This window comes from Rana temporaria, chromosome 5 (assembly GCF_905171775.1).
Source record: "Rana temporaria chromosome 5, aRanTem1.1, whole genome shotgun sequence".
Lineage (NCBI taxonomy): Eukaryota > Metazoa > Chordata > Amphibia > Anura > Ranidae > Rana > Rana temporaria.
Window position 1 is genome coordinate 133,386,455 of NC_053493.1, and position 27,260 is coordinate 133,413,714.

The following is a 27,260-nucleotide window of genomic DNA, read 5'->3' on the forward strand; positions in this document are numbered from 1 at the left end:
AAAAAGTAGTTTAATTAGATTTAGTATTGTTTTAAGATGCATGGCTAATCAGAGTTTATGACTTTCTATACCCTTAAGTACCATAAAACTAGCATTTTCCAGATCTTTATTAGCATACATAATTGTATTATAATGCCTATTGCTAGGCTCTGCAGAGGTTTAGGAATGCTTTGCTCATGATGTGGAAGGAGTTCCTGAACAGATGTTTTTATTATAGGCGTATTTAATAAAGTGCAGGAACACAGTGTACTTCAAACGGTGCTTGGGTTCGCCATGGAGTACAAACGAGCCTTCCTGGTGCTGTGCCTCTTCTGCTTTGTCCAAATCACCATTCAACAGAAGAAGCAGAGGCATACAACTAAACAAGGTAAGGCCTATTTAGTAAATACACGTTTTATTCTTGGCCTTTGTAATAGCACAAAAAAAGCATTTAGGTAAAAAAAAAATATATATATTGATTTCATTACTGTACTGGATTTTATTGTACTTGTAATTTATATTAGTGATAGGTTTTAAAAATATTATAAAAAGGTAAATAAATTTAACACAAAATAATATAAAATGGCTATACCTGTGTTGCAAAAAACATAATTATATAATTAGAAATCTATGTAAATAAATATATACATATATAGAGGGTGAGAGAGGGATCCTGTCTATCTATCTATCTATCTATCTATCTATCTATCTATCTATCTATATACGGTATTGTTAAAAAGTTTTAGGCAGGTGTAAAAAAAATCTGTAAACTGAGAATGCCTTCAGAAAAAGTGTTAATAGTTTATTGTTTATCAGTAAAAAAAATGTAAAGTAAATGAACAGAAGAGAAATCCAAATCAATATTTGGTGTGATCTTTGCCTTCAAAACAGCAGAAATTCTTCAATTCTTCTAGGTACTCTTCACACAGTTTTTCAAGGAACTTGGCAAGTGGGTTGTTCCAAATATCTTGGAGAACTAGCCACAGATCTTCTGTATATGTAGGCTGCCTCAAATCCTACCGTCTCTGCATGTAATCCCAGACAGACTCAATGATGTTGAGATGTTTGGAGTTGTCTTATTTCAGAATAAATTTGGGGCCAATCACATGCCTCCCTGATGGTATGGCATGATGGATAAGTTGCCTGTATTTCTGAGGACACCATTGATCCTGACCAAATCTCCAACTCTATTTGCAGTAATGCAGTCCCAAACTTTCAAGGAGCCTCCATCATGCTTCACTGCTGCCTGCAGACACTCATTATTGTACCGCTCTCCAGCCCTTCGAGAACAAACTGCCTCCTCCTACAGCTAAATATTTAAAATCTTGACTCGTCAGTCCAGAGCACCTGCTGCCATTTGTTTGCACCCCAGTTCCTATATTTGCATCCATAGTTGTGTCACTTAGCCTTGTTTCTGCATCCTATGGATATATATATATATATTTTTTTTTATTTATATCTTTTATGCAGAAGTGATGAAATACCCTACAAGCTATATTTAAGTAGTCACAGCGGAGTACTGGACAATTTGTTAAAGTGGAGGTTCACCCTTTAAAAAATTTCTAACACTGCATCCAGCACCGTCCTGCATATAAAATGTCACTGACCTTTATTTTTTTTTCCCTGTAGATATCGTTTAGCCGTGGAATTCACCGCGGCTTCCGGGTAGGGAATCCCGCGGGAGTGGGCGTTCCTATTGACATGCCAATCAATTGGCATGCTAAACGACGGCGCACACAGCGCGTCACGACTTCTCGAAGGAAGCTCGGGTCGGCTCGGCTCTACTCGCGCCTGCGCACCGGCGCCGAATAGAGCCGAGCCGACCCGAGCTTCTTCCGGGAAGTCGTGACGCGCTGTGTGCGCCGTCGTTTAGCATGCCAATTGATTGGCATGTCAATAGGAACGCCCACTCCCGCCGGATTCCCTACCCGGAAGCCGCGGTGATTCCTCTGCTAAATGATATCTACAGGGAAAAAAAAATAAAGGTCAGTGACATTTTATATGCAGCACGGTGCTGGATGCAGTGTTAGAATTTTTTTATAGGGTGAACCTCCACTTTAAGGTCAGATATATAAAACTTATGTGTTGAGCTTAAATGTATTCCTCATGCTCTCTAGTTGTTAGCTATAGGTAATACGTTTTAGAATTATGGGTATTGACATACAGTTAGTAAACAAGCAGCAGATACAGTGATGCTAACAAAGTCGGATTATTTAGTCAGGGAAAGCATATGAACAGCAAAACGCAACACATCATCAAATAAAGTCAAGCCAAGAAAGAGATACTACACCACCCCTTCAACTACACACAGTTTTCCAATCAAAGATAAATGCTCACATTGGCAGATGGGTGGTCACTGAAACAGTGAAACTGTGATTAATGGTTTTTCATCCGAGAACACTTATTTTCATAATTATGGTATTTATCTTTCAAGATCATTTTCAGCCTATTTCTATCTGCCTTTGCTGTCTATCCAAATTAATGCTGAACTAGAATCAAACATCATCAGCATCAGTGAGCCCTCCCTTGGCCCTACTATTACAACGCCCCGTTGAATATTGAGAGGACAATAATTAACGAAAACCACATGTTAAAAGAGCTTTATAAGCCTCATGCCGCATACACATGATCGTTTTTCGCGATGTGAAAAATTACATGTTTTTTTTAATGTCATTAAAAACTGTGTGGGCTCCAGAGCATTTTTTGCGACGTTAAAAATGGGCATTAAAAATTTAGAACATGCTCTAAATTTTCGCATCGTTTTTCATATATATATATATATATATATATATATATATATATATATATATATATATATATATATATATATACACACAGTAAAACCTTGGTTTGAGAGTAACTTGGTTTGAGAGCGTATTGCAAGACAAGCAAAACATTTTAATACATTTTTACTTGATGTCTTGATATAAGAGTAGAAGAGAGGCGCCTCCAAGTGTGGCAATATGGTTAAATTTAATGAATGTACAACATTTAGAAGCTCACATGGTTGATTATTAAAAGAGGCACATCTAATGTATGCAGGCATCTGGGGTAAAGCTGTCCACATAGGCCATCCTCCGCACCACCATTGATGTCGTCCCTTCCACAAGCGGTTCAAGCCTCGCTTTCAGATCGCTCTACTGCAGGGTAGTCTTCCCGGTCACAATTGCAGACTGACATCGATGAGAGCCGGCACTGAGGAGGACGGTCTATGTGAATCGCTTTACCCCAGATGCCTGTATACTTAGATGTGCCTCTTTTAATCATCAACCATGTGAGTTGCTAAATGCTGTACCATCATTAACCACTATCATATGGAATCCTGGGGTTCCTGCAGTGTGGAGAGTGCACGTGCGCTGCCAGCGGTGCGCACTCGCCGCATCACTGAGGACCCGGTGGCCACGATGTCCGCCGGGCACCCGCGATTGCTCATCACAGAGCCAGGGAGAGAGACTGATGCCGGGTCCCTTGTACATAGGGACACCGATCGGTCACCTCCCCCAGTCAGTCCCCTCCCCCTACAGTTATAATCACTCCCTAGGTAACGCATTTAACACCTTGATCACCCCTAGTGTTAACCCCTTCCCTGCCAGTTACATTTATACAGTAATCAGTGAATATATTTATAGCACTGTTCGCTGTGTAAATGTGAATGGTCCCAAAATAGTGTCAAAAGTGTCCGATCTGTCCGTTGCAATATAGCAGTCCTGACAAAAGTCCTAACCGCCATTATTAGTAAACAAAATAATAAAAATAAATGTCATAAATCTATCCCCTATTTTCTAGACACTATGGCCCCGATTCTCGTAGCACTTACGCTGACGTATCTCTATATACGCCGCGTAAGTGCACAGATGCGCCGTCGTATCTATGCGCCGTACTCTTAATGCAAGATACGCCAGAATTTTGGCTTCATCCGACCAACTTAAGTTTTCTACGCCGTCGTATCTTGGGCGCATATTTACGCTGGCCGCAAGGGGCGCTTCTATTGAATTACGCGTCGAATATGTAAATGACCGACATAAGCCAATTCACGAACGTACTTGCGCCCATCGCAGTAATATACGCCGTTTACGTAAGGCGTACGTCTGGCATAAAGTTATTCCACCTATAGGAGGCGCATCCCATGCAAAGGTATGGACGACGGAACAGCCGTCGTATTTTACATTGTTTACGTAGTAGTACGTGAATGGGACTGGGTGTAGGTTACGTTCATGTCGTAGGCATTGAGCCGTCGTATCTTAGGGAGTATGTTCGACGTGATTCTGAGCATGCGCGCGCATGCGCCGTTCGTTCGGACCATCATTTGCATTAGGGCCACGGTTCATTTAAATGCATCACGGGCGTGGGCACCTTCCACCTACTTTGAATTAGGCGGGCTTACGCCGACGGATTTACGTTACGCCGGCGCAACTTTGGGAGCAAGTACTTTGAGAATACTGTGCTCGCCGCTCTACACTACGTCGGCGTAGCGTATATTCTATACGATACGCCGGCATAACTATGCGCCCAGGTATGAGAATCCGGGCCTATAACTTTTGCGCAAACCAATCAATATACACTCCGCCAGGGAAGGCAAAGGGTTAGGCAGGTGGCTGGCCAGGATTTGAGCCAAGGCAGAAGAACATGCGAGCGAAGCTGAAGAAATAGTCCCTCCGCTCCGACCAGCACATGATCATCAGAAAGGGGCACAGATAATGGAAAAAATACAACCCCCCTATGCTAGTAGGCACGGCGGAGCGGGGGTGTGTAATTCAAATTTTTTTATTTTAATTCTGCACTGATTGTCTTTGAAATTGCCCCTGCCCCCTATTAAATCCAATCTGGGGACAGACTTGGTCCGGGGAAAGTGTCCTTAATCAGGGGACTGTCCCCTGAAACTGGGGATGGCTGGTCACCCTAGTATACATACACACAATATACACATACACACACTGAAAAGGTACTGGAGAGGCGGTTCAGCTATAATCTTGGGATTTTTTATAAAAACACAGATTTTTACATACTGTCCCTGGTTTTACTGAGGTGTGGCATGGGGCCCTCAGGCTGCGCCCAAGTGCCTGAATGGTCAGTCCGCCCCTGAACATAGGCCAGTTATTTAAGATGTCTATTGAAAATAGCTCTAAGCTTGTTATTTTTGTATAATGTTTATATACTAGTGTATTGGAAATGCAAGGGCTTTAACTGTAGGAGGTCTGTGTTTTGGAATATCTGCATTCCATTTTTCCATCTCTTAATAAGATCCATGTAGATGGATATAAATTTCACTGACATTCTTGGAGCCTACCAGACATCTGATTGTAACGGAATGTAAGGAAACAAAAAAAAAAAGACTAAAAGGTCCATCTAATTACGTGAAAGATGCATTGCCAGTACTGGACTTATAAGAACATTTGCATTGCCAAATATCAACGGTTCAGATATGTTGCATTATTTCTTTTAATAATATTTGCAGTAAAGATAATACCGATTTTTATGATTTTTAGACCATTAGCATTTTTTTTTTACACCCCCCCCCCCTTCCTCCCTTCTCTAGTTCAGTTAGCAGCTCCCATTTGAAATGGACATACTTCATTGCAGTCCAGGGCTCTAAGGTCTTAATTAGTCAGCAAATCTGGTCACATAACTTATTTTTTAAATCTTTTTCAGCTTGGGTCATGCACCCTACTTATAAGACAAAGGGGTCAATTCACAAAGCTTTATTTACAGATTCCGGTCGTTATTTTAACGATTTTGCACGTTATTGAAGCTAGTTCAATTCACTAAACGATTTAACGCTTTGAAAAATCATCAAATAACGTTTCACTACACGGAACCAATATTTTAAGGTGTGGATCGTTATATAACGATTTGATCGTTGTTTTAACAAGTCAAATCGTTAAATATGTACAGAAGTGCAATTCAAAGATTCTTTGGACATTTATCAATCGTTAAGCAACCGTTACATAGCACCTGCCTCAGGGTGTCGTTATGACATTTCCCTGGCGATATTTCGTTGTTAGAGGAAGCTTTTGGCGATTTTTGTAGTGTAGTGAAGTTTTTAGTAGTTTTGGGCAAGATGGAACTTAAAATTATCCAGAGGCGAAGAAGAACACATTAGAATGTTGTTAAGGTTTATAAACGTGTATTCCGTTTACGTACTATTTTGGATGACTTTTCTGAAACCCAGGTGATGGCTAAATTCTGATTATCATCTCGAATGATTTATTCTCTGTATGAGGAAATACACATGGCTTTAGAAAAACGCACACAGAGAAGTTATGCACATCACATGCTCAATCTCCACGTGTGTCTTGCTTGTGTCTCTCTCTCTCTCTCTCTCTCTGCATCTGCTCTTTTCCACATGCAGCTGTTCTCCTCCCCTTCTGCTCCCAGAATGCATCTCTCCAGCGTTATTTAACGATCTGAGGCCCCGTACACACGACCGAGTTTCTCGGCAGAATTCAGCCAGAAACTCGATCGGAGCTGGATTCTGCCGAGAAACTCGGTCGTGTGTACACTTTTCAGCGAGGAAGCCGACGAGGAACTCGTTGGGCCGAAAAGAGAACATGTTCTCTATTTCCTCGTTGTTCAATGAGGAAAGTCGGCCTGCCGAGATCTCGGCGGCTTCCACACTGAACTCGACGAGGAACTCGATGTGTTTGGCACGTCGAGTTCCTCGGACGTGTGTACGGGGCCTTAGACGTTATTATTACGATTTGGGACGTTAAAATAACTCTTGAGTAGTTAGCATAAGTTAGCATAGTTAGCATAACGATTGGATAAGGAGTCAGTTGAAAACCATAACGACTATGTTGAATAACGATTATAGCTTTCGTGAATACCATGTTTGCTAGCCTTAAATAAGGGGCGGTAATTTAACAACTGAAGGAAACCAATAACGTTTCTCTTTGTGAATTGACCCCAAAGTGCCTTTTGACAAACTGGGAACTGTTCATCCAACATAAGCTCTCATACCTCTAATGGAACAGAGCGTTTTTTTACATTTCAAACCAATGTTATGCCTTGTACACACGATCGGTTTTCCCGGCGGTAAAAAGTCCGCTGGGAAAACCGAGGGGAAAACCAAGAACCTACGCGGTAGCTTTTTCCCCCCTACAAACAGCCGGGTTTGCCAACAGGAAAACTGCCATGAGAGCTTTGGTCGGGAAACCCAGCCGTGTGTATGCTTCATCGCAGGTCTTCCCTATAGGGAAACTGCCGGCTTAAAAACCACCAGAATCCCGGTGGGGAAAAAAAGAGAACATGTTCTCAATTTTCCCTCCGGGATTCCCGGCGGTTTTCCTGTCAGGAAAGCTGCAATGGAGCATGCACACGCCCGGTATTCCCGGCCAAAAGCTGTCACGGCAGTTTTCCCAACGGGAAAACCGGTCGTGTGTGCGAGGCATTAGTTATGAAGGAGCATTAAAGTAAAACTAAAGGCAACATTTTTTGTTCAGTTTTGGATAGAGTAGAGATGGATTAGGGGAAATCTTCCATCTCTAGATCTGGTGACATGGGGGTCCCCAAGAAATTTCCTTAAGCATGGTCCCACAATGCAAGATTGCCTGTCTGTAGTAAAAATCAATGTAAAACAAAAAAAAAAAGCCATTTAGGAGGCAGCATGTTTTTCAACTACTACTAGTGACGGCTGGTGCTCAAAAGTTTTGGGGGGGGCGCAAACAAACTGAAAAAAAAACCATCAATTGCGGCCACTGTGCCATCAAACGCAGCCACTGTGCCATAAAGCGCAGCCATTGTACCCATCAAGCACAGCCACTGTGCCCATCAAATGCAGCCACTGTGCCATCAATTGCCACCACTGTGCCCATCAAACGCAGCCACTGTACCCATAAATTGCCAACACTGTGCCATCAAACACAGCTACTGTACCAATTAATTGCTGCCACTGTACCCATTAATTGCCACCACTGTGCCCATCAATTGCCACCACTGTGCCATCAATTGCCGCCACTATGCCCATCAATTGCTGCTACTGTGCCCATCAATTGCCGCTACTGTGCCAATCAATTGCTGCTACTGTGCCCATCAATTGCTGCCAGTGTGCCCATCAATTGCCGCTACTGTGTCCATCAAATGCAGCCAGTGTGCATCCCCCACCCGCTGGACACTTACCTGTCTCGTGGGGAAGCGGGTCAAGTCTGCGGTGTCCTTCACGCTCCTAGATGTCTTCTCCCGTCCTCTCTTCCCGTCCTCTGCGCCTGTCGTTTCAGCCAATCAGGTGACAGGTAAGAGACCTGAACACCTGATTGGCTGAGAGGCGGTTCAGTGTTAGGAAAGCGAGTATTCATTCGCTTTCCTAACACAACAATGAGTGAACTGCGAGCGCCCAGCATGGAGCCCACTGTTCACCTTTCTGGGCGCCTATTAGAGCCTATGGCTCTAATCAGGTGCTTCCAAAAAATACCCTGCCACTGTAATTCAGGCTCCCGATGCCCGAAAAACGAGCCGGGCACCTGAATAGCAGTGTTGCCAACCTACCAGATTGAAATTTACTGGCACGACACCCGAAATTTACTGCCACAGCCACGTTTTTACTGGCATTTCACAAAAGTTACTAAATTACATTTTTAGGTGCAAATTTCAGTATTTAGGCTACAAACAAGTACACTAGGCAAATATCAATATGATTTAAAGCGGTGGTTCACCCTCATTACCAACATTTTAGCATTAAATTAGGCATAGTAGCGCAAGCTACAGTATGCCTGTATTTCTTTTTTTAGCCCGGTACTCACTGTGCAATCGTATAGATAAGATTCCGACTCCCCGCGGGGAATGGGCATTCCTATCCAGAGGGAGGATGATTGAGGGCCAGCTATGGCACGTCACGCTCCCCGAAGATAGCCGGAGTAGGTCTCGGCTCTTCACGGCGCTATACGGCGCCTGCGCACAGACTATGCGCAGGCGCCATGAAGAGCCAAGTCCTATTTCGGAGAAGAGTGACGTGCCATAGCCGGCCGTCAATCACCTTCCCTCTGGATAGGAACGCCCATTCCCCGCGGGGAGTCGGAATCTTCAATACAGGATTGCACAGTAAGTACGGGGCAAAAAAAATAAATACAGGCATACTGTAGCTCACGCTACTATGCTTAATTTTATGCTAGAAGAAAAAAAAATATATATTTTTTTTTTATAGGGTGAACCCCCGCTTTAAGGTAGATATTAAGGTAAAAAAACATATTTTTGTTATTTTCGATATAATAAGGGCAAATTATTTAGTCACATCACCTCCTGCCTCCATCCCCCTCTGCCACCAACACCCCCTGCCTTCACCCCCCTCTGCGGTGCCACAATCTCCCCCTGCCTCCAATCTCCCCCTACCTCCAATTTCCCCCAGGCCCCCTGCCTCCAATAACCCCCTGCCTCTATCGTCCCCTGCCTCCATCCCCCTCTGCGGTGCCACCAACAACCCCTGTCTCCATCCACCACCCTCTGCGGTGCCACCAACCCCCTCTGCGGTGCCACCAATACCACCTGCCTCCAATCTCCCCCTGCCTCCATTGCCCCCTGCCTCCATCCCTCTCTGCGGTGCCACCACAGCCACCATCACCCCCTGCCTCCAATCACCCCCTGCCTCCAATCTCCATGCGCCGTTCCTCGCCGAACCGATCTCGGCTATTTTTACTGGCACATTCCCACAACTACAGACATTTACGAACGGGGGGAAAAAGTGCCCGTTTTTACGAACTATCCGTAAAAATACGGACGGTTGGCAACACTGCTGAATAGGGGGTGGCAGCAGCTTCCATAGATAGATTCATGCAATGCATACATTTATCTATGGTGATAGAGGGGTGGCAGGAGAGAGGGGGCGGTGCCCGTGTGTCCCTTATGAACGCACCGCCACTGGACACTACTATACCACCCTTGTTTTCCCTGAAGATCCAAAGAAGGAACATCCCTTCCCTATCGGGGCCTATTCCACCAGAGCTGTCAGCGTTTCTTGAGCTTTTCAGTAGTAAGAATTTGTTTAGCAGGTTTACAAAGCTGCCATCTGATCTTCTGTTAATACTGTACCTTTTTCTTTGTGGGAATATCAAGGCCATTACTAAAGCAAGCTTCAGCTGCAAGGTGCTTCAAGCTGTCCTTTATGAATTTTGGATCTGTTGACTCTTGTTCTTCGTAGGCAAGTTTGCTACTGTTTGCTGTGTTGTTGCCCCCTTCCCCCAGTTTATTGCCATGGTCAATATGTCCTGTGTCCATCTCCTCTGTCCGCTGTTTCTCTTTATTAGTACAAAACTGAAGTCCCATGGAGAGAATAACCATATGAGGGGGCACTGGGGCATTCCCAGCAAAGCTTTTGTCAGTGTCCAATCACATGAATGTAGCGGCATATAACTGATGGTTTATGAATACAAGTCTTATGTACAATATTGTACTGTACTCCAAGATATGAAATTTACAGATAGGGCAAAAAATTCCCATTTTATAAATATTCTACTGAAGCATATTAATATCTTGTCTTTTCTATTTGAGGCAGCAGGTGGAGTTTTAGGTTTCTTTTTACCATTTTACAGGCTCACAGTGAAAGAAGCCCAGTTTACAGAACTCAGTGAGTCAGAGCAGTGATTTATTCCAGTGAAACATACTTTATGAAATGGCTCATTTCAAAGTGTCAGATACATTTAGCCTCAAAGCAAACTTCAACTACTGTGCTATTTAGCTAACCCATATTGCTGTGGGATTTTTGTTATGTATTAAATGTTTTTGTAAAACAAAGACATCACATGCAGTAGAAAGTGAAACAAAAAAATAAAATTGACCCAGTAAAGACGCAGTCAGTTTTTAATCAGATTTGGAAATAATGCCACGTACACACAACCGTTTTTTCCGTAAGAATAAACTGATGGGTATTTCCGATGGAATTGTGCTCAAGCTGTCTTGCATACACACGGACACACCAAATTCCGACCGTCAAGAACGCAGTGACCTGCAACACGACGACGTGCCTAGAAAAATTAAATTCAATGCTTCCTAACATGTGTCAAATTGTTCTCCGAGCATGCAAGATTTTTTCTCCGTTGTAATTCCATAGACGAACGGAATCCGATAGAATTTTTTTCCGTCTTTCTAAGTCCGTCGGAATTTCCGATGAAAAAAGTCCGATGGGGCATACACAGGGTCGGAATATCCGATGAAAACATTTCGTCAGACTTTTTTCATCGGAAATTCCGACCGTGTGTACGCGGCATAAGGCTTCTGGCATGATAGCATGGTAGGTCTGGTATTAAAGGAGTTGTAAATTAATTATTTTTTTTCACCTTAATGCAATCTATGCATTAAGGTGAAAAAACATCTGGTGTTGCCGGCCCCCCCGAACCCCCGTTTTACTTACCTGACCCGTCGAAAGTCCCACGCGGTCCCGATATCCTCTTCGTCGCTCGGCCTGGCCGCTGATTGCCTAGAGCAGATGGATTGAGAGCAGCGCAGCCATTGGCTGGCGCTGCTGTCAATCACATCCAGTGACGCGGCGCGCCGCGGGGCGGGGCCGAGTGATACAGTGAGCGGCTATGGCCGCTAGCTGTATCACAGGAGCGTGCCCGCAATTACTGACCACCATGCGAGCTCTCGCATGACTGTGGTGAGTAATTGCGGGGAGGACCGAGACAGCCGCCGAGGGACCCCAGAAGACGTGGATCGGGGCCACTCTGTGCAAAACGAACTGCACAGTGGAGGTAAGTATGAAATGTTTGTTATTTTAAAGGAAAACATTTTTTTTCTTTACAACCGCTTTAAACTGCATTCTATAATATCCCTGTTCCTACATTGTAAAAGTTTAATGTATAATGTGGTACAAATATATCAAATTCACTTCCCATCAAATCAATATTTTATAGTGAAATGACAATTAAAAGGATGAAATTTATGAAAAAAAGCAATATTAAAAATCTCATAATTAAGAAGATTTATTGGCTTATTCAACAATGCTAAGATTGATGATGTGCAGCAATCATATCAGATTTTGGTTTCAGTCTTATTAAATAGTAACTCCATTTTCGTGAGAAAATTATCACATAAAAAAAAAAAAAATATAGCATATACAGTTGGGACACACACCATATTCCAATGTATTGTTATTAAAAAAAAGTATTTTCTGTTCAGTCTGCAGCACTGTAATTTGCTGTAAAATTCAATGGAATGGCAACCTGGAGGCATTCTGTACACAATGTATAGAATACCCCCCAGAGATGTAATTTCCTACTTGTGTGATTGGCTCACTGATTTTCCCAGAAGTCTGAACTTTAAGTCAGATTTTATGCATCCTTTGCAACAAAATTGTATTTTTTGTTGAGATGCTCCTAAACGGTTAAACACCTCTAAAGCAATGCAGACCCTGCCTCATTAGAGCCCTGCAAATGTATCTGCTGATCAAAAATAAAAAGGTCACTCCTATTCAGACTCAGTCCTGCACAAGACATGATCTAACAAATAGCTATTCCTTCAGAACAGAAACAGGTAAGACTCAGTAACAAAGTTTGTTAAATTCTTTGCAATGTACATTGATAACCCAGAGGGGATTGTTTTTTTCTCAACAAATCCCAAGACCCTCAGTCTCTCCAAGACAAGACTAGTCAATGTAGAGGTCCTTGAGACAGACAAGACTAGTCAATGTAGAGGTCCTTGAGACAGACAAGACTAGTCAATGTAGAGGTCCTTGAGACAGACAAGACTAGTCAATGTAGAGGTCCTTGAGACAGACAAGACTATTTAATGTAGAGGATCTTGAGACAGACAAGACTAGTCAATGTAGAGGTCCTTGAGACAGACAAGACTAGTCAATGTAGAGGATCTTGAGACAGACAAGACTATTTAATGTAGAGGATCTTGAGACAGACAAGACTATTCAATGTAGAGGTCCTTGAGATGATTGGATTGATTTACTAAAGGTTTAAAGACACTTTACTTTGCAAATGAGATGTTCCCTGAGCTTAGTAAATACAATGAAGCAGTGTTCATTTCAATCATCCTATCATATACTAGCAAAAATCCACCTTTAAATTATCTTGCACCTGATTGAGTACTCAAGATAAATACAGGGTCATGTAGCATTCACCACCAAAAAGGCTTGTGGATTTTTCTGCGCCTCCTAGACTTTCAACTCATAATGTGGCCAACAACTGCCTCAAAAATACTTACTGACCCTCCAGTGGCGACCGAATGATAGATATCCATTCACAATTCTGCCCCAAGCTACATCACCAATCTTGTCTTTAAATATCACCCAAGCCCGTCCTTTCCGCTCCTCCCAAGACCTTCTGCTCTCTAACTCCCTTGTCTCCTCCTCCCATGTTCGTCTCCAGGATTTCTCCAGATCCTCTCCAATCCTCTGGAACGCACTACTCCAATCTGTCCGGCTATCTCCTACTCTGTCCACTTTTAGGCAATCCCTGAAAACTCATCTCTTTAGGGTGGCCTATCCTGCCTTCAGCTAAGGGGGGGGGCTCCGCTGGGGACACCTGATGTAAGGGGGGGCTCCGCTGGGGACACCTAATGTAAGTGGGGGCTCCGCTGGGGACACCTGATGTAAGAAGGTGCTCCGCTGGGATTGCCTGATGTAAGGGGGGCTCCGCTGGGGACACCTGATGTAAGGGGGGCCCTGCTGGGGACACCTGATGTAAGGGGGGCCCTGCTGGGGACACCTGATGTCCTCCACTATCCCAGGCCTCCACTATCCCCGTCCTTCGCTATCCCAGTCTTCCACTATCCTAGGCCAATTCGTAACGCGTCATCACTACCTATGATGCAGTGCGTCTTGGCACGCGTCATAGCGTCATAGCTGTCATAGCTGTGGGCGCTGCGCACGATGTGTGCGCTGTGGTGTCACATGACCGGAGTGGACCAATGAGGTCCAGGAAACTGGTTTAAAAGGACACCAAGGAGAGTACATGGCATCATTCCCTCTCCTCAGCTTGATAGCTGAAGGAGCTTCTTGAAGGTGCTAAAAAGCTTCACATGTGGAACCGGTGGATAACTCCTCAAGGATCCCCGTTTAAGCTGAAGGAGCCAGTCCTTTGAATTAGGAGCTGTTTCTCTTTTTTGAACTCCACCTCCATGTTGGTAAGTTTTTTGCCATACCCTTCTTCTATATGCTTTTTAGAAGTGAGGGTTATTGCTCAAATTAGAACAGCTCCCTTTTTATCTCATTACATTTTGGCACAGCACCCAAAACCAGCATTTAAGTGCCATGTTTTTTGGATAGTTTTCCAGCTCTCCTTTGGAAGTGAGGGGTGGAGAAGCACACAGAGAAACAAGGGGAACCAATACCACAGCCTTCATGGGAAATGCATTTGCTTTTTGAGGATACTGAAATTTGAAATGTGAGTCACTACCTGTTTACACCGATAGGGGTGTGGGAAATGTGGTTCAATATTTGTTGATATTAAATGATTTTTTTTTATATATTATAGATAATGATACAACAATATCCCTGATGAAGAAATGTTTAATATAACTACTTGAAATGCGTTGGATACGCTGCTATTCTTCTACCACCAGTTGACCTGGAGGTTTTTGAATTTTGGCAACTGTATCATCTTTATCTATTTTTTCAACAAAGTCCTCATGTTTGTAATGTCTAAATAGGATATATTAAAATGTATTTATAATATTTTTGTACAATGAATGAATTTTTTCGCTACATTTTTGTTTTTTGTTGCCTAAAAAATCTCAATACCAGAGTTTTTTCAATAGTATCTTAATACTGTGTATTGCCCCTTTAACATCAATGACAGCTTAAAGTCTTTTGTGGTATTTGTGGATGAGACTCTTTATCTTCTTAGATGGTAAAGCCGACCATTCCTCTTGGCAAAAAGCCTCCGGTTCCTGTAATTCTTGGGCTGTCTTGCATGAACTGCACGTTTGAGATCTCCCTGGTGGCCCAATGATATTGAGGTCAGGAGACTGATATGGCCACTCCAGAACCTTCACTTTATTCTGCTGTAGCCAATGAGAGGTCGACTTGGCCTTGTGTTTTGGATCATTGTCATGTTGCAATGTCCAAGTACGTCTCATGCGCAGCTTCCTGGCTGATGAATGCAAATGTTTCTCCAGTATTTTTTGATAATATACTGCATTCATCTTGCCATCAATTTGTTCCAGATTTCCTGTGCCTTTGTAGTTCATCCCCTAAACATCAGCGATCCTCCTCCGTGTTTCACAGTAGGAATGGTGTACCTTTCCTCATAGGCCTTGTTGACTCCTCTCCAAATGTAGCGTTTATGGTTGTGGCCAAAAAGCAACATTTTGGTCTCATCACTCCAAATGACTTTGTGCCAGAAGGGTTGAGGCTCGTCTCTGTGCTGTATGGCGTATTGTAAGTGGGATACTTTGTGACATTTGCATAGTAATGGCTTTCTTCTGGCGGCTCGATCACATCTTTCTTCAAGTGCCTCCTCATTGAAGCAGCCACACCACATGTTTTCAGAGAGTCCTGTATTTCACCTGAAGTTATTTGTGGGTTTTTTCTTTGCATCCCAAACAATTTTTCTGGCAGTTGTGGCTGAAATTTTAGTTGGTCTACCTGACTGTGGTATGGTTTCAACAGAACCTCTAATTTTTCACTTCTTGATTAGAGTTTGAACACTGCTGATCTCAATTCCTTTGATATCTTTTTCTATCCCTTTCCTGTTTTATACAGTTCAACTACCTTTTCCCACAGATCCTTTGACAATTGTTTTGCTTTACCCATGACTCAGAATCCAGAAACATCAGTGCAGCACTGGATGAAAGATGCAAGGGTCTGTCAGGAGTCCAGAAACTCATTGACCTTTTATACACACACACACACACACACTAATTACAAGCAAACAGATCACAGGTGAGGATGGTTAGCTTTAAAGTGGTTGTAAGCCCTTACAGACCACTTAGACCTACGGGTAAGCCTATATTGAGGCTTACATGTAGGTGCAAGAAATATCTCCTAAACCTAAACGGTTTAGAAGATATTTGCGAAAGACATGCCCCGCTGTCTACTTTATATTGTAGCAAAGTGTGATTTCTACAGTGTTGTCAAATGAAAAGATATAATAAAACATTTACTAAAATGTAAAGAGGTGTACTCACTTTTGTGAGATACTGTATACACATATCTTTATCTTAAAGCAATATTAATATAATGATTTTTTTTTTGTTTATATGTTGCAGCTCACCAATTCTTCAGATGTGATGGCTGTGTTTTTTTTTTTAAGCCTTTTTTGCCCAGTCCTGTCACAGGAGAGGAGACCAATGGTGTGTCCCTTGTACAGAGGAACACCGATCAGTCTCGTTCCCTTGTGAGTCCCCTCCCCCTACAGTTAGAATCACTCCCTAGGGAACATATTTAACCCCTTGATAGCCCCCTAGTGTTAACCCCTTCCCTGCCAGTCACATTTATACAGTAATCAGTGCATTTTTATAGCAAGGATCGCTGTATAAATGTGAATGGTCCCAAACATGTGTCAAGTGTCCGATGCAATATCGCAGTAATGATACAAATTGCAAATCGCGTCATTACTAGTAAAAAAAATAATAATAAAAATGCTATAAATCTATAACTATAACTTTTGCGCAAACCAATCAATATATGCTTATAGCGATTTTTTTTACCAAAAATATATAGAGGAATACATATTGTCCTAAACTGAGGAAAAAATGTGTTTAAAAAATATTGTGTTTTTTTTTCAAACTCGTCACTCTCCTTTTGTTTATAGCGCAATAAATAAAAACAGCAGAGGTGATCAAATACCACCAAAAGACAGCTCTATTTGTGGGGAAAAATTTAATTTGGGTACAGTGTTGCAGGACCGCACAATTGTCATTCAAATTGTGACAGCGCTGAAAGCTGAAAAATGGCTTGGGCAGGAAGTGGGTGAAAGTGCCCTGTATTGAGGTGGTTAAAGCGGAGTTCCACCCAAAAGTGGAACTTCCGCTTAATCCACTCCTCGCCCCCCCTTTACATGCCACATTTTGGGGGGGGGGTGGGGGCTTCAGAAGGAGTGGGACTTCCTGTCCCACTTCCTCCTTCCACCCAGGGACCGCTTAGGCGACCTTTTGGCGGCCCCTCTCTGTAGGCGATCGCCTGGGACACGCGACATGTCCCAGGCGATCGCCTGTCCACTTAGGGAGCGCAGCGCCACTCGCGCATGCGCAGTGAGTGCCCGGCCGTGAAGGTGATAGCTGTCACGGCCGGGTGCCCACAGTTAGAATGGAGGCGCTGGCGGAGAGGAGCGACGCTCCGGGCTGCCGCCTCGCTGGACCGTGGAACAGGTAAGTGTCTGTTTATTAAAAGCCAGCAGCTACACTTTTTGTAGCTGCTGACTTTTAATAAACATAAAAAAAGGCTGGAACTCCCCTTTAAGGGGTAAACTGCAGGTGTGTGAGAAGATGTAGTTGAAGCAGAACTTCACTGAAACAGTGCACTGATTTACAACTGATTCTCTACTTCCCACAGCCTGTAACTGAGTTTTTTTTTGGAGGGAGGGGGTGGAATCAGTACTGTTTTTTGTCAGTACCCTCTCTCAATTCTCCAACTCATGCCTTGCTAGGGTGACATTTCTCATCCCGCTCTCCAGCCTTGGGCCCTGTACACACGATCAGTCCAAACTGATGAAAACGGACTGAAGTTCAGTTTCATCGGTCCAAACCGACCGTGTGTGGGCCCCATCAGTCTGTTATCCTTCGGTCCAAAAATTTAGAACTTGCTTTAAAATTGAACTGATGGACTGGTAACCGATAGGTCAAAACCGATGGTTAGTACGCAAAAGCATTGGTTCCAAACCCAGGCATGCTCAGAATCAAGTCGACGAATGCTTGGAAGCATTGAACTTCGTTTTTTTCAGCACGTCGTCGTGTTTTATGTCAACGCGTTGGACTCAATCGGTTTTTGAACTGATGGTGTGTAAGCACATCAGACCATCAGTCAGCTTCATTGGTGAACCGATGAAACTGAACTTCAATCCGTTTTCATCAGTTTGGACTGATCGTGTGTACAGGGCCTTGCAGTCTTGCATATGCACAGTGGGGAGCTGGCTCTGATTTAAAAGTATTTGTAGCTGCTTACTTTAAATTTTTTAAATCTTGATGAAGTTCCTTTTTACGGGACACAAAAGTAATGAACTTCACAGCATGACCAGCGGTTAAAAATCCAATGCTTTAATAGAACAGTGATGTATGGTTTTTCATTTTACAGAGATTCAGAGGAATTATACACCTTGAGATAATTTTGTTCCTCTTAATCAGCATTTTTCAACCGGGGGGGCCCAAGCACCCTGGGGTGCCTTGAGGTTTCTTCAGGGGTGCCTTGGCAAAATGCTTAAACATTGATTATAAATTGTATACAAGCCAGCAGGTGGATCAAGCCTGCCTATTAGTTACACAAAGCCACAGATTTTCATTATGCATCATTACGACTTTCTAGACACTGGCATCCTAACAACCAACTCATCAGTTAATAAGGAGGATGTCTGTTGCCTCCACAGCATTCTTGTTTGACCCTCCTGTGCCCCTATCGATCGGCATTGTGGTGACATTAGCTGACTGGTGGAGCGAAATTGAGGGAGAAGAGAAACATTGGAATACTAGTCCGTACCAGTGTGCAAAAGTGTATTTGCTTTGGAAGAATAAATCACCTTCAACGTTGGGTGTCCTACGTGTGAATGTTCCTGAATTGTGTAAAGCTATTAGAATAGTTTTTTAAATTTTAAAATGGAGTGTCTCAAGATTGTCCATAATTGTAAAGGGTGCCTTGAGATTGTCTATAATTTTAAAGGGTGCCTTGACTGGAAAAAGGTTGAGAAACACTGCTCTAAATGATTGACAGTATGTTACTAAGCAGCTGACAGTGGAATGTCATTTTTCTGCCTTATTCAGCAGATGTAGTAGTCACCCTGAAAATGTATGAGGAGCTGAAGAAGGAGGTCCAGGACCTTAAGCAGGAGATAAACCACCTAAAGGAACAACAGTCATTGCAGACAAGTAAGTAAAGTGTAAACTATTTATAAATTAGTTACCAAGAAACTTGTGCTGTTTGCTCTCATTGTAATAATAACTTTCTTCTCAATAGAAAAATATGACAATCAGTGCTTCTTTACCCTTTATAAATAGTACTTTAGTCTTGCCCTGTAATTAATGGTATACCTGTGCCCAGAGCAGATTCAAAACGTAATTTTGCTTACTACTAGCATAAATCTGATGGGTATCCTCCACAGAAAAATATTGTTACACTTTTACAATACACAGTGTGAATCGGGTTTAAGTCCATGACTAGCACTGAAAAAGTGAAGTGTAAAAAAAAAAAAATATATAGAATTATAGAATACATTCAGATTCATATATTAAAGTGCTGAGTCAATTAAGACTTTTAACATAAAAGGCTGGAAAATGTCAATAAAATGCAGTGGCGGCCTGTCCATTAGGGGCGCCCGGGCGCCACCCTCTCTCTCCACGCCTCCCCCTATATGCAATGGATAGAGTCATGAATAGCATGACTCTATCCAGGGCCACCGCGGCTCCTTTCAGGACACCAGGCGCATGTATTACAGTGGCCGTTTTTTTTAAGCACCCGATTAGAGCCAGAGGCTTTAATAGGTTTCAAAATAGGGTGGGCTTGGAGCACAGAGAATGCGCTTCGATCCCACCCAGGTGTGTTACAACAGCGAATATTCAATATTCAGCTGAAACACTGATCCTTAATCTGGCCAATCAGGAGCGGATGTGAGACGCGTTTTCTGATTGGCCGAAAAGAGAAGAATCCCGATTGGCCGCCGAAGAAGAGGGAGGAAACAGAAGCCGCCATCTCCATGATGACCCGTGGAGAGCAGGAGAATGGGAGGATGCTACCACCGAGCAGGGGAAGCCGCTGGTGATGGGGTAAGTGCTGCCGACCATCTGGGGGTGGGTGGCATACTGCTTGCTGCCCCCTCCCAGAAAAAATTCCACCAGACACCACTGATGATTTTACAGTGAATCATTAAGGTAAGATAAATTGCATAGCTCCTCAATGACAGTTCCTAGTTGGCATAGTGGTGCAGTGCTAGACCCCTCTCAGTGCACATGAAATGTCAGGTGACAAATCATGAGTTATTTATTGGCTGAAGTTCCCTCCTACTACACCATGCCCCTTTTTTCCATTGTGTCATGGCGTCTGGAGAAAGCTGCACTCCCACTTAAAGTGTACTTAAACCAAGAAGCAAAAATGTAATATAATGCAACTTGCCAGTCCTTGGATGTGGAGACTGCATTAGCACCTCTGTGTTCCTCATGCATATCATTACCCCTGTGTTCCAGTAATGTCTCTTTCTAGTATTCTGTGCCCGGCCTGAGTGTAACACCAGCACCCCCAGTGCTGCATAGTAGTACAGTATTCCCTACTTTCCCATATTCTTGTCTCTAGTGCTTACCTAAAGAAAATGCAGCTGTGCGGGGCTCCGCCCACCCGGCTTCATCATTCATTCACTGTGTTCTGTAAATGTGGAAACTACAAGTACTGACAGACTTTGTGGCTGTCAGCTTGTAGTTCTCAATGACCTACCAGGGTGCTGTTGAGGGCTCTAGTAGTTCATTGATTCTTCCGGTCAGAGTATAACGGCTTGCCCGTATAGGAGAAGTTTTAAAAAAAAATCTTCTTCAGAGGTTTATATATGTTTATATATGTTTATATATGTCTGTGAAAACCCCACTTATAGAAAAGTAATTAATTAAAGAGACTATCACTAAAGCTTTTTTACTTGGAAGCTTTTATTAAAACAATAACAACAGGCACATGTGCTATTCTTTTCCTTTATTCTTACATTTTACAAAATTAATAAGAATCTGACACCTCTGAGAGTGTTGGATTCATATATATTTCAGCTCACCCTATAGCTGTAATGCCACATTCTATATTTTCAGTGTTCTGCATTGCGGGAAGCTGCGGCCCGCCACTACTGCAAGTATGATTCAGATTCTGCTGCTAGAGAGACTGAGCCATTTAGGAACTGACCATACAGTCATATAGTAGACATTTAGGTGGATTCAGAGAAGTTTACGCCGGCTTATTAGTAGATACGCCGTTGTAACTCTGAATCTACGCCGTCGTAAATTTAAGCCTATTCTGGAAACCAGATACGCTTAAATTAGGCTAAGGCCTTGTACACACGGGCAAACATGTCCGCTGAAAATGGTCCGCCGTACCGTTTTCAGCGGACATGCCCGCCCGGAGATTTCTGTATGATGGCTGTACACACCATAATACAGAAATGAGAGACAATCCGCGCGGACAGACAGCGCGGTGACGTGTTCGCGCCGTCACCGCGACGATGACGCGGCGACGTGCGCGACGCTGAAAGGTCAATGCTTCCACGCATGCGTCGAAGACATTCGACGCATGCAAGGGATGGCGGCCGCTCGGACATGTATGGTAAGTCTGTACAGACGACCGAACATGTCCGACGGACAGGATTCCAGCGGGCATGTTTCTAAGCAAGTTTAGAAACATTTGTCCGCTCGAAAACGGTCTGGCGGGCAAATGTACGCTGGAATCCTGTCCGATCGGCCGTACACACGACTGAACATTTCTGCTGAAACTGGTCCGCGGACCAGTTTCAGCAGACATGTTCGGTCGTGTGTACGGGGCCTAACATACGAGCGGCGTAAGTCTCCTACGCCGTCGTATCTTAGGGTGCATATTTACGCTGTCCGCTAGGTGGCGCTTCCGTTGAGTTCGGCGTAGAATATGCAAATGACTAGATACGCCGATTCAGAAATGTACGTGCGCCCGTCGCAATTAGTTACGCCGTTTACGTTAGAGATATGCCGGCGTAAAGATAAAGCTGCTCCCTAGGTGACGCAGCCCATGCAAGGTATGGACGTCGGAACAGGCCTATCTTTTTACGTCCTTTGCGTAAGTCGTACGCGAATCGGGCTGGACGTAATTTACGTTCACGTCGGAACGGCGTACTTTGGAGCAATGCACACTGGGATATGTCCATGGACGGCGCATGCGCCGTTCGTAAAAAACGTCAATCACGTCGGGTCACGAGTAATTTACATAAAACACGCCCCCCTCATCCTCATTTGAATTAGGCACGCTTATGCCGGACCATTTACGCTACGCCGTAACGTAGGAGGCAAGTGCTTTGTGAATACAGCACTTGCCTCTCTGACTTACGGCGGCGTAGCGTATATGCCCTCCTGACAGGGGAGGTCAGGAGGGCACACACCAGGGAGGTCAGGAGGGCACAGTACGGGGGGTCAGGAGGGCACACACCAGGGAGGTCAGGAGGGCACACGCCGGGGGAGGTCAGGAGGGCACTCTCAGCCTCAGTAACAATTTCTCAGGGGAGCAATTGCCTTGTTGCCCCCCCTGGATGCACACCTGGTCCTATGCCTACATACTTTTGCTTATATGTGTCCCTGTTCCCGTCTCAAAAAGTTGGAAGGTATGTATATGCGAGTCTAATTCTTTAATATTTTAATAAAGTGCGTATTTTAAGAGATAAAGCATGATGATGGTATTTTATGTCACATGTAATTGAGTAGAATTTATACTGTTTTGTTTTTTTGTTGGTTAATATTGTATGGATTTCTTGCCCACCTGCATAGGCCTCTCTCACCGAAATAGCAGCCGGTATGATGCACGCACAAACAACGTTTTTGCCACAGACTTAGAAATATATTGAAACTGCTGGATAATCCTCTGCCACCGGATTGTGTGACCAGTAGTTGGTGGATTGAAGCACAGCTACACAGTACCGGCAGTACTGTGAGGGTAAATTGGTTTAGGTGCGTCCTCCAAACTAGTCACCAGGCTCCTCTTGAGAAACCAGCCTTCCGCTCGGTTCTCTCCAAGAAAAATACTCCCCTGGATCTTCCCAGTTGCTCAGCTTCTTCCCGCAGGCAAGACAGCACGGGACCACCTCTGGACTAGTAGGCCCCCAGTCAGACTTCTGGGCCCACATATAGTACCACAGCCTCGAACCAGCAGGGCCCGAGGCAGAAGAGAGAAATTGTCACATACCTTAGGCCAGGAGGGCCATGAGGTTAGAGAGAGCGAATCACATGGCTTCTGTCTCTTAAATATCATCTCCCAGAATGCCCAGCTACAAATAAGCTCCTGATTGGGCTGTTTCCCGGGGAAAGAATAGCCAATACACTTAGCTTGCTGTATTTCTCACACTGGCCTGTGGTGAAAACGACACCTACTGGCAACAGTGAGAAATGCACACAACATAGCTAGACTGGAACAGAAGCCAATTTCGCTTTGAGAAATAAATTCTTAACTATTTACAATTCAGACAACACTAAATTTACATTATAGCGCCTATTCATTAGGAGCAGGGTGCTACACCCCCCCCCCCCACTACAACAGAAGATGTCCTCAGCGTCTATAAAAATGACTCTCAAGCCTGAGAGTAGATATCTGAACCAAAAAAAAAACTTGGATGGGTAAGGTAGAAAAAGAATGTTACAGATCCATATTAACACACATCAACATATTTTTACACAACCCTCACCCTCTATCTAACCACCCACACTCCAGCAGCTTGATAGGAGATCTGGTTCACCTGAAAAAGAACACAGTCACACATGCAAAAATATAAAACAGCATCACTGATTAACTAGGAGCAAAGCCTCACTCCTTAGGGATTGAAACTTTCTTCCATTATCCTAAATATAAAGCAACTGAATGTAGAAAGTCCAGCCCTGTGTTATGAACAAACGTCCACCACCTAGAGGCACAAAATTAGTATGACAGAGTCCTTAATGTCAAAGTACTGAAGCAGATAGAAGAATCTTGACCGCAAAGTTATCTTACCCAAACACTATCTGACTAGGTACCCCATAGTCCATTTTAGAACAGAAAATCTTTCTCACAGTCTCTTGGCAAAAACTGAAAAAGCTAGAACAGTAATTTTGGAGGATCACCAGTAGAACCGGGGATTTGGCAAAGTCACTGGTTTCCCCTGGTTATTCAAAGTGTGACAAAGTATACAACATTGTCTTTACCAGGTCTGCAGATAACCACTTTATCAGCATAGATGTGCCGGCCGTAATTCCAGTGAAGCAGGCACCCATTATAACGCTCATCCATGACTGATGAATAGCCAGCTGTCCTGAAAGGTTTTGGCACAGACAAATAGTCCCAAATAGCTTCGCTGTACCACTGCTCTCGTGTGGATTCGATTTCCTGCATAATCTCCTTAGGAACACATGGAAATTCCAGACCATATTCTGTGGCAACTCTTTTGATGAGCACTCTTTGCAAACGGGCACGTTTTGGCAAAGCTCTGGTACTTCCTAATCCAGGAAGCACACATGATTTGGAGACTTCCGCACCATTTTAGTAGACAATTTTTCAGGTTTAACTGTACTCCTAGAGTGCACTCTAGACTAGTCACATTGTAGTTAATTGCCGACTGTTTATTTCAACACTGTTTATTGCTGATGTTGCCGATTCATGGGTTATTCCCAGCCTAGTGGTAGAGAACTCAATTCTAAGTTACCTTGGCATAGTGATTAAACTGTCCAGCAGCCTGTATCTGAACCTAACTTCTGTGTGTTCATTTTCTCAAGCCACCATTTATTTTAACCTGTACCAATACATTGAGTTCATTTACTACAACACAATCTTGTCTCTTTCCTGGTACTAATTTACAGCCAAGTTAAAGGTATCTATACTTGTGTTCTTATAAGGGCTTGCAATAACCTTTATTCAACCAGGTGTGTCAGAGGGGCTGAGGTTGTTCTTGGAGTCGAAGCACAGAATCCAAATTACCAAGTGGCTCCTGTGGGGGTAGTGCTACAGTTTTTTAGTGTGAGCAGATAAATCTGGTTACATAAAGATTTCATATGTGACCTAGACTATTCAAATAAACAGAAACAAGAATTTTTTAGCTACAGCACCAGGGGCCTGTGCTGTAACCTCTCTTAAAGTACAAAAATCCAAACTCTACTACTTGTAAAGCAGTTGATAGACACTTTTTGTCTTGTATGGCCTTTTCTGACCCTTTATTTTATTGGGACTTGCTTATACCATCCCCTAGGTAGAGAGTAATGGAGTCACAGGGATGTGGCAAACAAAACATGATGATATCCATAAATTCCGAATCGTTTTCTAACTGGCAAAATCAAGATAACATTTACTGTTTTAAAAACATTATTTTAGTTCCTCTGATGATATATTGCTGATTTGCTAATATTTCTGGTTTAAAAAGAGAAGAATACTTTTCTAGATCAGTATGTCAGCTTAGAATGAATATTCCTACAGTTATCCACACTTAATACTGCCACTGGCAACCCATAAAGTATACTACCTCATTTGATATTATTTCCGACTCATGGATCGCTGTTACTTATTACATGTTTCTTCAGTCTGTTTGAAGGGCACGAAAACACTCAACAAATGCTTCCTGTCCATCTCTGAACCAAAGAACTACCATGAGGCCAGCGATGACTGCATTGCACACGGTGGAACCCTGAGTACCCCAGAAGCCAAAGATGAGAATGACTTTTTGAATGAATATGTACGCAAGAGTTTAGGCATGAGCTCTGAAACGTGGATAGGCATCAATGACATGGCAACCGAGGGTTCTTGGGTGGATATGACTGGCAGTCAAATTTTTTTTAAAAATTGGGAGACCAGAACAACCTTTGAGCCTGATGGCGGCAAACAGGAAAACTGTGCAGCATTGTCTGCAACGGCAGATGGCAAGTGGTTTGACAAAAATTGCAAAGCAGAACTGCCTTTTGTATGCCAGTTTGCAATCGTTTAGTTAACATCTCTCTTATATCCTATATCACTTTAAAAAGTAACAATAGGAGAGGTAACTGTCAGCGCAGATACAAAGTACATATATGGGTAGGAGTATGGTGATTAGTCCATTGGAAATAGTAGTAACAGGCAGTTCAATGGTTAAAAATGCAGGTGATGTGGCTGTTCAATGGCGGCTGCTGTCCTCAGAGAGCTGACTCTGTGGTAAACAAAAAAGGGGTAGAGAAAGGAAGCGCCACCTAAGTGCAGTATTAAAGAGGTTCTTTTAATGACACATTGTAAAAAACACACTTACAAGAAGGTAAGGAAAGAAGGCTCATCTGTAACATCCTGTAGTCCTCATCCCGGATCCATGGGCTGCTTTAGAAGTGAAGAAAGCAGATTGTGTGGAGTCTTCAGGCCTGTCCTGTGGCCTTCAGGATGTAGTCTGTTCCAGCCTCACAGGTCACGTGACAGGTCACGTGATTACTTCCCAGGAACACTTCCAGGAGGAGGGTCAAACAGGGAGAACAAAGGCTGATTGGGCTACGCGCTCGGAGCCACTGCTCCTTCTATTGGCCTGATCAGGCCAATAGAAGGAGCAGTGGCTCCGAGCGTGTAGCCCAATCAGCCTTTGTTCTCCCTGTTTGACCCTCCTCCTGGAAGTGTTCCTGGGAAGTAATCACGTGACCTGTCACGTGACCTGTGAGGCTGGAACAGACTACATCCTGAAGGCCACAGGACAGGCCTGAAGACTCCACACAATCTGCTTTCTTCACTTCTAAAGCAGCCCATGGATCCGGGATTAGGACTACAGGATGTTACAGATGAGCCTTCTTTCCTTACCTTCTTGTAAGTGTGTTTTTTACAATGTGTCATTAAAAGAACCTCTTTAATACTGCACTTAGGTGGCGCTTCCGTTCTCTACCCCTTTTTTCACTTTAAAAAGTAAGTCCAACCATAATGGACAGTTTTGGATGGCTGTTGCAAAAATTACCAGCATCCACCCAAAACTGATTTTTTTTTTATAGTTGTCCTTAATCTACAAGCATGCTTAGAGCGATTATGTAGCAAAATCTAAAGACAATCAGCTCAGTCACCTAAAAAATGCAAAACTTCATGCTTAATTAAACTACACTTGTCATTGTCACTGCTAGATTTTATTTAGACCCAGTCTTTAACTTGCTGACACATGTATTTATTTACATATTCTGTATTGTACATAGCCTTATGAGAGGAAATGATTAACATTACGTGCTATGTTAACTGTACCAAATAAAGTCTTTCATTTATATCTTCATATTACAAATTTGTGTTTTTCACTTGTGGTTTTCAAAATTACTTCCATTGATCAAAATGGGTCTTTATTGAGACACTGTCGCCAGACCATTTATTTCAACAAAAATGCATTTGATTATATATGCGTTTAATATACATTATATGTTATGTTTGTTATTTGCCTAAAAAAAGCATCCCTTGTGTAGGTATTCAAAAGCCCCAAAGGCCATCTTGGATGTGATGTCAGCAGCCCCAGCAGGCTCAGAGCTGTCCCTCGGGTTTGAGGGTGAAGTGGAGG

General features: G+C 43.3%; 1 protein-coding gene across 3 annotated transcripts; it reads left to right on the forward strand.

Annotated features, from left to right (window-relative positions):
• The first annotated feature begins 233 nt into the window (after positions 1 to 233).
• On the forward strand, positions 234 to 26,989 carry CLEC3B (C-type lectin domain family 3 member B). Of its 3 annotated transcripts, none has more exons than XM_040353147.1 (4): positions 234 to 367; positions 18,829 to 18,930; positions 25,306 to 25,742; positions 26,633 to 26,989. In XM_040353147.1, exons 1-3 carry the CDS (start codon positions 274 to 276, stop codon positions 25,704 to 25,706), a joined length of 597 nt encoding a protein of 198 aa, XP_040209081.1. In that variant the 5' UTR covers positions 234 to 273; the 3' UTR covers positions 25,707 to 25,742; positions 26,633 to 26,989. The 3 variants fall into 3 exon arrangements, with proteins under 3 accessions (XP_040209081.1, XP_040209079.1, XP_040209080.1); XM_040353145.1 differs by having other exon boundaries at positions 235 to 367; positions 18,826 to 18,930; XM_040353146.1 differs by having other exon boundaries at positions 235 to 367; positions 18,826 to 18,930; positions 25,306 to 25,730; positions 26,621 to 26,989.
• Positions 26,990 to 27,260: the final 271 nt, after the last annotated feature.